Source organism: Maylandia zebra, linkage group LG7 (assembly GCF_041146795.1).
Source record: "Maylandia zebra isolate NMK-2024a linkage group LG7, Mzebra_GT3a, whole genome shotgun sequence".
Lineage (NCBI taxonomy): Eukaryota > Metazoa > Chordata > Actinopteri > Cichliformes > Cichlidae > Maylandia > Maylandia zebra.
Window position 1 is genome coordinate 19,562,531 of NC_135173.1, and position 15,307 is coordinate 19,577,837.

The following is a 15,307-nucleotide window of genomic DNA, read 5'->3' on the forward strand; positions in this document are numbered from 1 at the left end:
TCACTCGATGAGTTGTGAGAGCGTCTTCTTCACAAAAATCAAAACTGCTATTTTTGAAACTGGCTGCACAAAGATCAGCACCATGGTCCCCGAGTGTGACAAAAAGCAACGCCTGGACGTCCTCCATTGTTGTGTCGCATGCAAATGACATCACACGTTTGACGTTTACGTTTCATGACATGTCCTGTACTTCATCTGAGGTTATATTTATCTAATCTTATGTCCTTATACGTAAAACCTTAAAACTGAAAGAGGATGCAATTTCTTTCCTGCGGACTGATTTTACGAGCAAAGGCGGTTGAGGTTTATCTTTTTTATGCATTGTGAATTAAAAGTACTTTGTACTTCTTTTCTTTTCTTTTTTTTAAACTTTAAAACTGCCCCTAAGTAAATAAATAAATATCCCAGACTACTGTTATCCTCTAAGGACAGTTTTTCTTTTATCATCAGCTGTGTCACATCTTGTACATGTTCACCAGTCATTGCTTTTAATGACTTAGACTGCCACTCCTTACTCACTGATGCTGCACACAGTTCAGTCCTCTGTGCCAATGACAATCATTAGATCACAGCTCTAAATCTCCTGACATGGGCTCATGTCCTAATGGAGCACTGTCGGGCTTCTGAGTGAAGCTCTAATGCCATCAAACGTGAACGAAATCCAATTTATTATGATGATAGTCAAAGGGAGCATCAATTAGGTAGAGGGCTGCAACAGAATGTATTTGGACGCAAGCCCATCTGCAGACCCACAGTCACTTAGCTATTGCTCACTCTTCCCCTTGTGTGAAGTGGGAGTCTCATCTCTAAACTGTACTTCACTGCGGATGCTCATGTGTTTTAGGGTGATTGATAATGCACATTAACATGGATTAAGAGCAAGGAAAGTAAGAGAGAGTGCATTTACTCTTATAATGAGACACAGAGGGCGAATAAATATCCAACTACTATCACCCATGGAAGAAAAAGGTTATGTGAATACTCAGAAAGACAGACCTAAATGTTTAGTCTAAAAATAAAGTTAAGCTGTAGAGAGGAAGAAAGCGAGAGAGAGAGAGAGAGAGAATTGTAATGTCGAGATTTTGCCTTTACAAACTTGAAAGCTTCTCAGATAAGGGACACTGCAGGCCAAAATAAATAAATAATGACTTTTAGAAAGCATAATAACATGTCGCATACTTTAAAGTTAATGTTTGAACAAAAATAAGACTCGGACAAGGATGTTCTTGAGACAGGCCCCGCTTATCGCTGTGTGTAATCTTCAAATAGCCCAAAAATCTTCCACTGTGCTCTTCCTCATCAAACTTCTGACAGATTTGGGTCTCCTGCTGTGTTGTGATGAAAAGTGTGCTGCTAGCTTCGCAGTGGTTACTGCAGCAATTGGTCACTTAATATTTGCTTCTGTTCTCAGCGAGTAATGAGGAACACGCAGGCAGATAAATGAAATCTACATGCTTTTTCGTAGAAATACAGTGTTTCCCCTCAGAGCAGCTTTCACATTTACTCAGAGAGTGGGTGTTTCCATGGCCTTTATGTATATTTTAGTTTGATTTGAGACACAGCAAGTATCTAGACCCTCCATCTGTGTCGTGTGTCTGTTCGGCTGAACAGTTTGTTCTATTTTAAGTCCCAGGGAGCTATGCACTGTGTGCTGTGCTGTGTGTGCCTGTATACGTGCACTCCTGTGTATTTACAGTACATACTCTGCTTCACTACCATCAGACTCATTACACAAACCCTTGAACATTTACGTCTTCGCAAACAAGCTGTGCGCCGTGATGCTGTGAACCTTGCCCTTTTATAGCCTGCGTAGGGAGCAGGGTGACTCCATGTGACAATACAGGAAAACAAGTAATGTATATAAAAGACCACAGCAGTGAGTTGGTTGTGAGGAGTGGGTTTAGAAAGGATGGGAATCCCTCGTTATACTTTACATGCTGTCATCTGACAGTACACTAAAGCTTTCACCAGAAATAAAAAGACTGGAAAAAAATATATGAAATGCCACTCTAACAAGTCTCCCGGGACCCCCGTTGCCTGGCTTTCTGAAGAAGGAACAGCTTTTCAGATCAAAAAATGCTTTAAAAGACTTTGACAGAAAAAGCTTGCTGTGCTTCACTTGCAGCTCACAGTCTGTCCATGTGGTCCACAGTAACTTCATTATATATTGGAAGGGTTATGCACAGCATTTATTCCTTGATCTGGGATTGAAACCATTTAACACATAGGAGACGGGGCGGCACCTGTGACAGAGAGTGGGATTCTCCACAGTGTTTGCACAGCTTTAATTTCTTCTAAAATATTTGTTTAGCCTCTGTAGCTCAGTTTGGGAGCCTGATATGTTTCTCAATAGCGCATGACCTCACACTCACATGCTTACATGCCATATTTATAGAAAGCAATAGGTTGTGTCTCAGCGAGATAAAGCTAATTGTATGTCTTATTAAGGTTATGGTTTATCCAGCCTGGAATAGGAGCGTATGTCTTCTTAAGGATAGAGTCTACATTTGAGTCTAATCGTATTGCTGCTCCTCTTGAGTGTGTGTCCATGTATGCAATTCAAGACAGCAGGCATTTTCTCACCTCTAATCACGTGAGATTTTTATCACATGAGGAAAAAAATTCTCTTTTTGTGCCATTAGCAGAACTCGTGTGACCTGCTGGGGAAAAACATCTTTTCCTCTCTTATTAACATTGGATGCTTGTTAACTGGTGTAGGCTATCATCCTGCTGCCAGTACTGGCGTTGCCTCCCATTTTTAAGTCTGTTAAGGTCAACAGCAATTTGGATAAAGGCTAGGTATTTTAATCTGACGAATCTCTCTGCCCTCAGGTTACTTTGAGGTTTCGGTTTTTCATGAATGGCTTTGGATAAAATCTTAAGCTCTGGACCTGTGAAAGGCCTCTAATATCTGAGGCCTGCATTTTCCGCTTTTACAGCTCCGTAAAACTGACAAACTGACCTGACAGCTTTGCTGCTTTCTGCATCAATTGCCCGAGTGTGCAAAAAGGTGTTAAAGGTGTAAAAATTGCCAAATGCTATTTACTCCACAGCCAGCCCGTTTCATCCTCACTCTGTGATCCATTGTGTACCAGCTGCAAAACAGGCCGTGCCATTGTAAGCAATCAACTTACAGCACATTTTCAAAATTGACGTATCTCTACATAATTTTCTCAGTGAGTTTTTGGTTTAAAAATAAGGGAGCTGAAAGATTTGTGCAAAATATTCCACAGCACATGTTGACGTCTTTATTTGACTACCAAAGCTGAAAAATATTCTGTTTACTTGAAAAATTACAACATAATAACATAATAACATTTAATTAATTGATGCTATTCAACTTTCAAAGACCAGAATGGAAATCTGGAACGAATGTTGAGCATTAGTCTGCACAAACATTACCTCACTGTGAACCCACTCATCGGCTGATGTGGCTACTCGTGTAAACTCTTGACCAAAAAACAGAAACATAGCTTGTTTCTGACCTCTAGCACTTTTTAAATCTGACCTGGTGAACGTTGTCTGCATATTTCTGATAAATAATTTTTGGCTCGTAGGCAGTGCCCCACCACTAGCACCATTTCTCTTCTGACTGTGTGCTCATGTGAAAGAAACTAAACTTTCCAGTCGCTCTCCAAATGGAGCTGTATCTGCGCCATACTTCGGAGTGTTACCAAAACAGCTCGAGAAAAAAGTCGGAGGTTGGTGATGCAACATTAGACTGGCTTTGATCCACCAATAAACTGAATTCTTTTTATGACAGGAACACTGATGGGCCTTCTACACCCTTGTTGTTGCTCTCTTTCCTTAGTTTCTCCTTCTCTGTCAGCCTCTGTCAGGTCCTCAATAATTTAGGAGCCGAGCTTGTAATATTTTCCAACTAGCTCGTGCAGAAGAAGACTCTTAAGTTTCTCGGCACATACACGCAGCTAAAGCAATCTATGATCCTGGTACATGTTTGAATGAAGTTTACATTCAGAAAAATGGGATCTTATAGGTTCGGGGAGCAAATAATGGGTGTTTTTATGCGAAATTTGCAAATGGCTCGTATATAAATGATCAGCAACATCAACTTAAACGAATGCACAGAGAGATACTATTTCTGTGCACATAATGAGGCTATTAAAGCAATAAATAAAAAAAAAAAAAACAGAAACAAGTGTGCCTAAGCGAAATGTACTGCCACCCCATTAATCTTACTTATCATCAGTAGAGGGATGACTACAGCGAAGCTTCGAATGGTGATAATGTGCAAGAGGAATTCACGAACCCCCACAATGCATCACTTACAAGCAAAGTGCTCCACAGCAGCTCTGCAATCACAAAACTTTACACTGTGCTGAAAGAGCAGATTCTGTGCAATTCATTAAATATTTGCTCTACTTAGAGCACCGTACTTTTAATGCATGATATGTGCAGTTTTTCCTTACTGCAACGCATAGCTTATAGAGTTGCATAACTAAGACATCTAGTTTAAGATGTTCTTTTAATCTCTCAAAAAAAAGTCAGTTTTATTAGAATCAACTAAAAAAATGACAACAATTTCAGCTCAGGGAAGTATACATATTCATGATTATCGCTATAATTTACCATGACTTATAGACAAGAAAAAGCAAGCATGGAACAACTTTTGGCCCCAGTGTTGTCAGAGTGCCAGTTTCAATTAAACCGAATGCCCAAGCGGTCCTGTTATGTAAGCCTTAGGACAGATTTCGGGAAAGGCATCATGGACGCTCACTGCCAGACAAGCTGTCCACACAGTTGGATGGAACTTCCAGAAATCCAAATCAAATATCTTAATCTTTTCTCTCTCTCTCTCTCTCCCCCCCCCCCCCCCCTGCTTGTCTTGTTCCCATTAGGAGCCCTGAGTCTAAGAAGCAGCCATGTGAGAGAAGCTGTCAGCGAGCAGAGGATGCCCACGTCCAGCTAAAGCAGCCCTTCCCCCCCCTCTCTCCCCACCCTCCTGCTCCCTCCCTTCTTCCCACATGAGGACAAGAAGATGACTATCTCCAGCCGGCAGTCCTTCAATGTCCTGACGGTCATCTTCCTCCTACTGTCCACTGCAGGTCTGTGAATTTTAGTCCTAGCCTGTTTTTGAGTCTGTTTATCTGTTCCTCTGCAGACACTCAAATCAGAGTTTCAGGTAGTGCTGCTGACATTACACATGCCCTCAGTTTCTACAAACTTTGGATTTCCCCCAAAATATAGGTGTCAGTCCTTTGCATGAGAAGCCACTGCAGTGTTATAAACTGAATTCAGGGAACAGAAAGACTGATGTTGCCATGTGATGGCCAGAAGTCGAGTCAGACACATTTAACATTTGGGTGCTTTCAAACATTTACTGCCAAGAACTTACTTTTATTTGGCAGGAAACGCACTGAACCTTAGGGTGCTCTCTAAACGAGGCCAAGCAGCGTAAACTGTAAAAGAGAGCATATTATAACCCCAGAAGCTACAAAGCAAAGAACCCAGCCAACACATATCTCTTAGATATAAAACACACATTATGCAGAAGAAAAAAAAATATGCCGACTCAAGTTTGAAAATGACAAAACAGGGAGGAGGAGGAGGATGAATAGCGAGAGCGAGAAATCAGCGCTATGGCTGGCAGGGCCAAGCAGCAGGTTGAAAACCCATAACAACCAAAAGAGTCAACAGTGAGTTATTTATGTTATTGCCCTCCTCACTCAACATCCATCTTTAGTTTGAAAATGGCCATCCTCGTGTTCCCAGAAAAATGCATCAAACCCAAGGACCGATGATTACAACTACAAAGCAAATTGTGTACAGCACAGCTTTGAATGCTGAATGAGTGCCAGAAATGACAAATAAAACCCAAATTTTACTGACTTAGGTAGTAATGTACAAGGAAATACAACACTAAACAATCTCTGCAATGATTTATGATTTGTTTTGTGTTACACAAGGTTATGCAATTATGCTACATATCTATGTAAGTGATCACTGTAAGTGAATAGAATAGAATAGAATAGGCTTCAGCTTTATTGTCATTGCACATGTCACAGGTACAAGGCAACGAAATGCAGTTTGCATCCATCCAGAAGTGCTTTAGCCTGATATAGATATATTACAAATAATATAGATATGTAAGTATATTACAGAAATGGGTCTATTATGGTATGTTATAATGTACACGGTATGAAGGTATGCAGGTAAGTATGCACAGGCTGTAGTGAGTACAAGCTATGAACAGGATATAAATATGAAAAACTATACAGAATATGAAATAAAAAAATACAGAAATATGAGATATGCAGTTATACAGAAATGTGAACTATGCAGGTTATAAACAGTTGTAGAATTAAAAATTATCTTATTGTACAGAATGATTATTTACACAGAATTATACAGTAGTGCAGTTAAGATAAGTGAGATATGTGGATAATTTCTACAGAGGCTATATAAAGTGCTAGTGGTTGTGAGTGGTGGTTCAGTCCATGTTATTATTGTGTGTATGAGGGTACAGTTGTCCATTGTGTGTGTGTGTGTGTGTGTAGGTGGTTGTGGGTGTTTGTATGTCCAGTCCATGTGTTTAATGTGAGTCAGATGTCAGGAGGCAGAGTTCGGGAGTCTGACAGCTGTGGGGAAGAAGCTGTTCCAGTACCTGGTGGTCTTAGTCCGGAGGCTCCTGTAGCGCCTCCCAGAGGGCAGGAGAGTGAAGAGTCCATGTGATGGGTGACTGGGGTCTTTGATGATTTTCCCAGCCCTTTTCAGACACCGCTTCCTGTAGATGTCTTTTATGGCAGGAAGTGGTGCTCCAGCGATGCGCTGGGCAGTTTTCACAACCCTCTGCAACGCCTTCCGGCCCGAGGCAGAGCAGTTCCCGTACCAAACTGTTATACAGTTGGTCAGGATGCTCTCGATGGTGCAGTGATGTTGGAGTTAACACTAAAGACTAGACAACAGAATAACTTTAAATTGTAAACTGAAAATGTAATTGTGTCTCAGTATATTTACCATCATGAAAATATTGATAATAACTCATTATCATCAAATTATCCTGATAATCAAAGTGCAACTATTTTATTTAAAAAAAAGGCAGATTGATATTAAGCTTAAAATTATTTTTTATTTTTTTATTTTTCATCAAAGCTGTTTTTCATGCTTGACTAAGAAGAGGTAGAAAAGCCTATCGTGGATTTGGTTTAACACTGCTGACACAGAGACGGACAGACTGTGAGTGAATAGCAGACAAACTAACCAAAGGCAAAGATAATAGCACCAAGAAGGTGCACACAGTGTATTGTACTTAGCTAAAGAAAAAGGATGCGCACATTACATTTACAGCTTACCAAAGATCTGAGTGAATGGGTTACTCGTGAGCAAAAATCATTTTGTCTTCTTTGTCGAGGATCACCGAATGAAACCTTTATGTTTCAGAACAAAGACAAACTGCAGATGCGAGCGCAGTTATGGATAAAAAAAAGTGATGGGTGAGCACTGACTGATGTTTTGATGTTGTGTGTTTGCACTGCTGAGAGAGAGAGAGAGCCACAGCCGTTTTCAGACCACAGGCAGTAAACAAACTGTAGTTCAGGAGCCAAGCTGTTAACTGTATCCTAAACTTCAAGAGGTGTTAATGAAATTAAGCAGGTGGGTGTGTTTACAACGGTATCGCTTCCAGAAGCAGCTGTTGTTCATTTGAGAAGCCAGAGACTGCCGATGAACTTGTCTGTTTCCAGTTGTGCATCATTAGAGAATTTTATACTCCACTTACAGTGTGAAGGGCCTCTGTTTCTTTATTACCAGGTTACTAACCCTCAGCCGCTGACCCTCTTCTTTTAAAGGGCATAAAAACATGAGCATGCTGCAGAACTTTTTCATGGATTAACCGACTTGTATTGTCAACGCAAGGGTCAAATGAAGAGCTTCCTTTCACTGCTGAAGAAGCCATCCTTGACTTTTAATTCTACCGTGCCCTTCAGTAGTGTTTCATTTTACAGCCTCTCCTGCTGAAATTAGCATCGCTGAAGCGAAGATGGCCAGCAAGCTCATTATAACCTGAAAGAGGTCTCTTTCAAATGCTGATCTGTCTTGGCCTGAGATGAGTGAAAGACTTCTATCACACTGCCTGCACAAGTGGACCTTGAACTAAATCACAGCCGAAACACTTTAACTGACAACACAGTCATATTTTTTGGGCTCATAAAAGGAAGCACATATGAGAAGGATAAATAAGCTACAATAAAAACATCAAACTAAGCTCAGTGCACTTCACATGGAGTGACATCATTTCAATTTGTGATTCAGCTGAGAATTATCAATCAAAGCCAAACAAGAATACACGGTGCCAGAGTGATTCTGCAAGCAAGTACAGAAATGCTGATATGAATTAAATCACAGTAAAACGCAGTTTTACATCAATGAAGCCTAAAAATCTGACAGCACTGGCAGCTTATTGATGAAAAAGAAAACATAAGAGAAGGATCAATCAGGTACACGTCCCACGGAGCGGCATCTTTCAAGAAGTGAAAACAGAATTACAGGACCTGCAAATGCCACATATAGAGCTATTAACAAGATTAAAATCTCATTGGTTCACCTGCAGATAAGTAACAAAAACACTGCTATGCTTACATACAAGCTGTTGTACCTATTTTGTGGAGGATGCTCACATGAAACAAACACCAAAATCAAAGATAATAAAGTGAGTGTCTGTACAAGTAATCCTTTAAACATTTGGTTTCTTAGCAGTCAGAGGAAGCGTCTTACACTTTAGTGTGGCTGTAACTAATAATGGTTTTAGAATTGCTTGTTTCAGAGGATGAACTAAGGTGCTGCTGAGTCTCAGTAGATCCATAAGAATTATTTTAGACTTTGAATCATATGCAGTTACTTCAGCAGAGTCCCAGAATAAAATTGTGGAGCTGGAAATGAACAATAGATTTCCTGTTAGATACATAAAACATTGTCACATAATCCCTCTATCGGAGACTGCAAAGAAATATAAAAGTGAACTGCACGATGATGCATGCTTCAGTGCATTCTGTATATTTGTCACTATTCTGGCTTCCAGTGCTTATAGGCATTTTGAGAACTTTATGTATAGTTTTGGACAGGTCATAGGCTGTTTTAAATGGCTGTGAAACAATGAATATGTCAAACAGGCATGATTATCAGCTTTATAAATAGATAGGTTATTTATTATTATTAGAGTTTGGTTTGCAATTCTTGTGATTTTTTTCTTTTACTTGATCCTTACTGGTTGCCAGAATCCATCTTGGAAACATTATTATTTCCCCCCACGAGACAGTAACACATTCACTTTCCCCTAAAGCTGCAGGGACTCGTAAGCGTAGTTCTGGCTGAATGCAAATAAGCCAGAGGACTGCATGAAGCTGCATAAAGAACTGACTGTTTCCACCCGTATGGCTTCATCTGCCCAAATGACTGGTTATACTTTTCAGGATGACTTTGGCTTTGATTAATTTCTGTTCAGATTTCTGAAATTTACCCCATTTTACTGAAATTCTTTTTTTAAGTCATGTATTGTGTATGTGCAGAACAAAAACTGCATTAAAAAAACACAACCTATGATACTGTACTGTGAGTTAAATAAAAGTGAAACCGGTCCAAGATTAAACAACAGTGTTTAAAACCATATAGTTAGGTGGCACCAGGTTCACAGTGAAACTCTTTGTTCACCTATAAATAGAATGACAAAATAGAAAAACACTCAGACACACAATCACAAAAAACAGAGGGGATCCTTCTTTTGGAGGGAGGATGAAGCGAGGCGGTCAGCCTAGGGGAAGCAGCGTGCTATATACTCATTTTGTCAAGTAATCTGAGATGTTTGTTGTTTCCATACAAACGCACAGAAGCCACCCTTATGTTTGTATCACGCTTGGGTGTTATCAAAGATGTCCAGTATACCGGAGCACACCTGGCACACTCAGATCTCTCTCATTAAACCGGTAGAGTAATGCTGTATTCAGGCTAAATTGTAATAGCATGTGCCACCTGACATCAGCCTCTTCTGTGAAACAAGCAGAGAACTTGCTTGTTGGACTAGTAACAAGAAAAACGCCGCTATCCCTCTTGGGGAAAACTTTGGGTTTAGACGTGATGATAAAAGTAAGCGGGCCGTCAGAGACAAAACTCTGTGGCCTCAAGAAACTTGTAGGTAAAGACAAGAAATCAAGCTGCGAGTCTGCCACCACCACCTACACATTTTCTAGTTTACCCACTGATGTGTCAGAATCCACTACTGCAACAAGTGCCATTAGGTTCCATAACTTCCAGCTCATATTTCAGTAAGCTCCTATGAAATCTCTGGATGGCGTGACGACATGAAGAAAATAAGACGATGCCGTCTGGTTTGAATGATTAGCTAATCAGTTTGATAGTCTCTGTGTTCCTTCAAGAATAAAAATGACTGCTTTTGCCATCATGCGCCTGCATGCATAATTTAATATCTACTCTCTGATTATTTTTGCAAGTACACCGTGTTTTGTGTTGCTTGTCCTTCGCCAGAGGTATTAACCGAATTCAATCCACTCGTGTATCTTCAGAGGCCTCCAAAGAAAACAAGCATTCACGATTATGTTTTTGCAGTTTGGATGCTGTAGGTTGAAAGGTGCTTCCTGGAGAGTTGTTGTCATTTTCAGAACTGGGAGACAAACACAAATTCTGCCTCAAAGGTCATGAGTCCTTTGTTTAGCTCCTGAATATTACATCTACGGTTTCTTTTTTTTTTTTCTCTCCCCCTGTTTCCCACCACTGCAGCCCTCTCTGCTCATTACCGAGTGTGTGAACCTTACTCTGACCACAAAGGGCGGTACCACTTTGGCTTTCACTGCCCACGCCTCTCAGACAACAAGACCTATATGTTCTGCTGCCACCACAACAACACCGCCTTCAAGTACTGCTGCAACGAGACTGAGTTCCAGTTGGTCATGCAGGTCAACCTCACCACCACCCCTGATGGTTATGCACACAAGTGAGTAATCGTTTAAGATGCCATTTGAGTCAAATGGATTTTCACTGTGAATCTTCTGAGACAAAAATCTGCACTGTCATATTTTTCCTTTTTTTCTTGGTTTAGAAAAGAGATTAAATAAAACATCACAGTTAGCATCTTCAGGCCTAGATGCCCAATGCTACTCAAGGGTTACCAGTTCGAACATTGCCCATCTTAACAAAGTCAAATATTGAGAATCATGGCATACTGATGAGAAATGGGCTGCACAAGACACATATGGACAAGGACTAAATACATGGAGTTTTATACATATTTCCATCAGAGTCTGTTTCTGACCTCTTGTTTTAGGTGTGTGTTTTTGTTACCATTATGAGTTTTGTCACGCTGTTCGCTATCAGGCATTATAATTGCCCAATAGGACCTGTGGTAGTAGTAAACGTGAACTTCAGGCAAAAGTTGCATTTGCAAAGAAAAAAATTGCAAGAGTCTTAGCTAGCTTAATGTGCAGAATTTTAATTCAGGCTGTGAGGGTTTTAAAATATTTTAAACATGTCTCACATACCCTCGGCTGACTGTATTTAAAACATGAAACACACTTGTAGGGTTTTATGGGGAAAACAATCCTTTTTCAGGGCAGTAACTACATTGTTTGAAGTGTATGGAGATTATATCAAGTGCAAGAGCAGAGCTCTGACTGATTTTTTACCAAAAACTTTACAAACAGAGGGACATTAGAGAACCTAACAGTGACTCCAGTCCACAAAAATCAAATCCCCCAACAACCCTGAATAACCCTAACTTATACTTTCTTTCCGCTGTAATCATGGGGGTCAAACCTAGAGATATTTACAATTTATTCACAGAAAAAAACTCCTACATTAAATAACATGAGCATCCTAATACTATAACAGACATTTAAATAATAACAAAAGCATTTCAACAAAAGCCCAAGACAGAAATCATCCCATTCCTTCTTCTATCCTCAGTGGTACAGCCCAATCACCTGACTGAAAAATGAAAGTCAGGTGGAGTATCCTCATGTGTACTTCATGAAAACACCATCATCCACCAACCCGAATCGAGAGAGGAGAGTTAATAAAAACCAATACAAATCAAACTATTAAAAAAAAATACCCACACCATTAAGTAGTATCCTGCTAAAACGAAACAAACAATACCAAAAGATAACCTGCATGTCACAGTTAATTAGTGAAAACTGGCTTCGCTGAATCTTGGGAGAGCTGTATGTGAGTTGCTACAGCGACAGATAAATTTATCTCAGATCATATGAAACCAGCTTGTTTTGGTCTCCAGACCTTCTTGATGGTATCGTGCTCAGAGACCTTGTTGACACTGACCTACACCTGAAGCGGTATTCAATACCACCACAGAGGAGAGCAGATGCTAAAAGCAGCCTATGTGTTTTGAGTATGACGCCTCCACATGAAACCCTTTGCAAAGCCGGGGGTTAAGTGCTGGCTATTAAGCATATAGAGTCTATAAAGTCCTAGACTGTTTCAAAGTAAAAGTCTGTGTAAAATTGCAGAGCTGTATCAGTGTGGCATTATTAAAAAAAAACTGCACACATGCCAAGATATGACAGATTTCTCACAGAGGACAACTAAACTGAAAGAAGTGCTTATGGCGTGGAGTATAAGCAGATTTAAACTGAGTGAAGGACACAGAAAAATGTCCCTCTTCTTCTGTGGGAGCACCCAGTGGGAGGCTTGGGTGACAAAACCACAGCTCTTTGTACTAATGCCCTCCCAGCATGCCTCTGTCTCAAACGGTACACAGTGCCCTGCAGCAGGTCATGATATTTCATTTTTAGTGTCAGATGGCCTGTTGGGCCTCTCTTTTATCTTGGCTCAGTGGCCAATAAGACTGCAGGCTTGATATTTACTGCTGGCCAAGCGAGTTAAACTGGCCATAATTTTGCGCTCCCTTCTTACACTTCATGGTTAAAATGGGATTAGAGTTGAGTTTGAGGTAAAACTAAAGGCATTTTGACTCCAAGGGTTTTGTCACAATGTTGTGCGCCGTCTCCTATAAAGTAACAGAGCAGCTGAAATATCGTGGATCTGAAACATATGGAGAAGTCATCTTAGAGTAAATGTCCAAGAAATTCACAGGAAAACATCAAATATTGTTATATATTTGACAGATAATCCTTTCAATCTGCTGTCTCTGGGAAAGCTGTGATTAATATTGAATGGCGTTGGTGTTAGCGGTGCGGTTCTGATCAGTTTCGCTAAAAACAGTGCACAATCTGCGTTCTTTGCTCTGCGATCAGACTGACTCAAATATATCCCTGCATTTTTAGTCTGTTAGAACACATACAAACTAAATTATAGCAGGTAAATGCCTCTGATGCAGAGGTGAGGGAAGGTAAATGCAGTTAAGCATTTACTGACATGGTATTCATTCAAGCAGCTTCGGTGTTTGTTTTAAAGCAATTTATTCAGATAAACACCCCTAAGGCTGCATTGTTTCCAGACAGAAGCGGATTCAGTTGATTTACTGAATTACAACCACTCGAATATCACTTTTTCTAAGGGCTTTAATCAGTGGAGTCACACTAATTGCATATTAAGGCATAACTAAAAGAATGGTTTCACTCCAAATAAATCTCTATTTTGAAGTAACACCCTGTGTCATCTCTGCCTCTCAGAGTCAGAATATTTATTCAGTGCGTGAACATGTGTAATATTTCCACCCTACATGCCCTGAGCATTTAAGCAGCAATGTGACACCACAAGATTATTTTTATTTTTTTGTGTATGTGTGTAAATTTTGCTTTCCCAACCTCTCAGGAAGCTATTTTCTGAAGCCCTTTCTGCTCATTCACCTTGTTATACTTTATGGATGTGGGTGGACTAAAACAAAAAGTTCAAATGCACCCCACATAAATCCAGCTGGATCATGTAATACATGAAGAAAATTTATGAGAGGTGGAAAAATAAGAGCGCTGATTTTTAGAGAAAACTATGTAAGAGCCAAAACGAGACGTATAAAACTCTCTTGCGCTAATGAAATTCTTTGTCCAATTTAGGAAGCAGTATTTAAGAAGCAGTAAATGGAACAGATGGTGTTTTTTTCCCCCCCCTATATTTATTTTTTTAAGTTTTTATCAAGGGAGGACTTGATAAATGTCTTGGTCTTGCCACATAAACAGCAAACATTCACACCTGGCAGGCACTATCGTTGCTTTTGGGATTTAAGCCCAGTGTAAGGGTAACTAGATGATGGTTCTGAGGATATGAAAAGTGTTTATCATCATCTTTTTCAGATTATCCAGCATTAATTCTCCCAGTCTGCGTCTCTTGCAGTAATTATACAGCCCTGGTCGGTGTGTGGATCTACGGCTTCTTTGTGATGGTGCTGCTGGCTCTGGACTTTCTCTACTACTCAGCCATAAACTACGAGCTGTGCCGGATCTACCTGGAGAAATGGGGTCTTGGAGGACGCTGGCTGAAGAAGGCTCGGAGTCAGTGGCACAGGTCCATGCCAGAGGAGAGCGAAGCCCAGGCTCAAGCGCAGCCCATGGTCCCCACCCACTTCCAGCCCAGACACAGCCTCAGAGGGGAGAGCCACAGCCCTACGCTCCTGCCCTACAACACATCCACCGCATGGTGAGTCACTGCCCGTCACATGACAGCTGTCAACTTCGATGCCATGGACATAGACAGATGCATTTCTGCAACTACTAAAATTATCTGTCTCCGGTCAAAAGAGAAAAACAGAATTACAAGTAGTGAAAAATTCAATATTTATACCACAGAAGTTCAGAAACAGTGATACCCTCATTTGACGCCATAGAGTAGGAAGTGTTACGTAACCATTTGTTGCCTATTATACAAAATAACTTGTTCTGCTCTGATAAGCAAATATGCAGTAGAGACCCTCTTGCTTGTTTGACAAAATAAAGCATTAATAGCTACAGATGCTAAGAACCAAAGTCGGCCGACCCTTTAAAAAATCGTTCCTTTAATTCTGCCTCTCATTTTCTTGTCTGCGTGTTTTCTTTTGTGCTCATTGTTTTGTTTGCAGACAGCAACATGGCAAGGAAACTGTGTCTAGCAGGACAAATTAAAACATTTTTAGCATACTTTTCCGAAAGCCAGCAGCAAGGAAGCTCAAACATTCCGGATCCTAATTTCCTAGAGTCGCTCGTTAGGGGCGCACTGTAAACACAAAGATATAGATATCACACTCGCGATTAGATCCGACCAGTGGTATTACCAACTGTCAATTCACTGGGTTACAGACTTCAACAGAACTTTTAGAGCTCCACTCCCTTCTGCCCAGCAGTGAATCATTTTCTGCAAAGCGTCTGATCTGTATGCGTCGTTCATCTCAAAA

At 40.4% G+C, this 15,307-nt stretch overlaps 1 protein-coding gene across 3 annotated transcripts in view; it reads left to right on the forward strand.

Annotated features, from left to right (window-relative positions):
* shisal1b (shisa like 1b) overlaps positions 1 to 15,307 on the forward strand; it is a 36,600-nt gene that overhangs the window by 12,402 nt on the left and 8,891 nt on the right. For 2 of the 3 annotated variants that reach the window (XM_024803372.2, XM_004563797.3), the window contains exons 2-4: positions 4,860 to 5,066; positions 10,750 to 10,963; positions 14,275 to 14,581. In XM_024803372.2, coding sequence (XP_024659140.1) covers positions 5,000 to 5,066; positions 10,750 to 10,963; positions 14,275 to 14,581 — 588 coding nt within the window. In that variant the 5' untranslated portion in view covers positions 4,860 to 4,999. Of the gene's footprint in view, positions 1 to 4,859; positions 5,067 to 10,749; positions 10,964 to 14,274; positions 14,582 to 15,307 lie in introns of those variants that run through there. The other variant, XM_004563798.4, reaches the window with a different exon arrangement.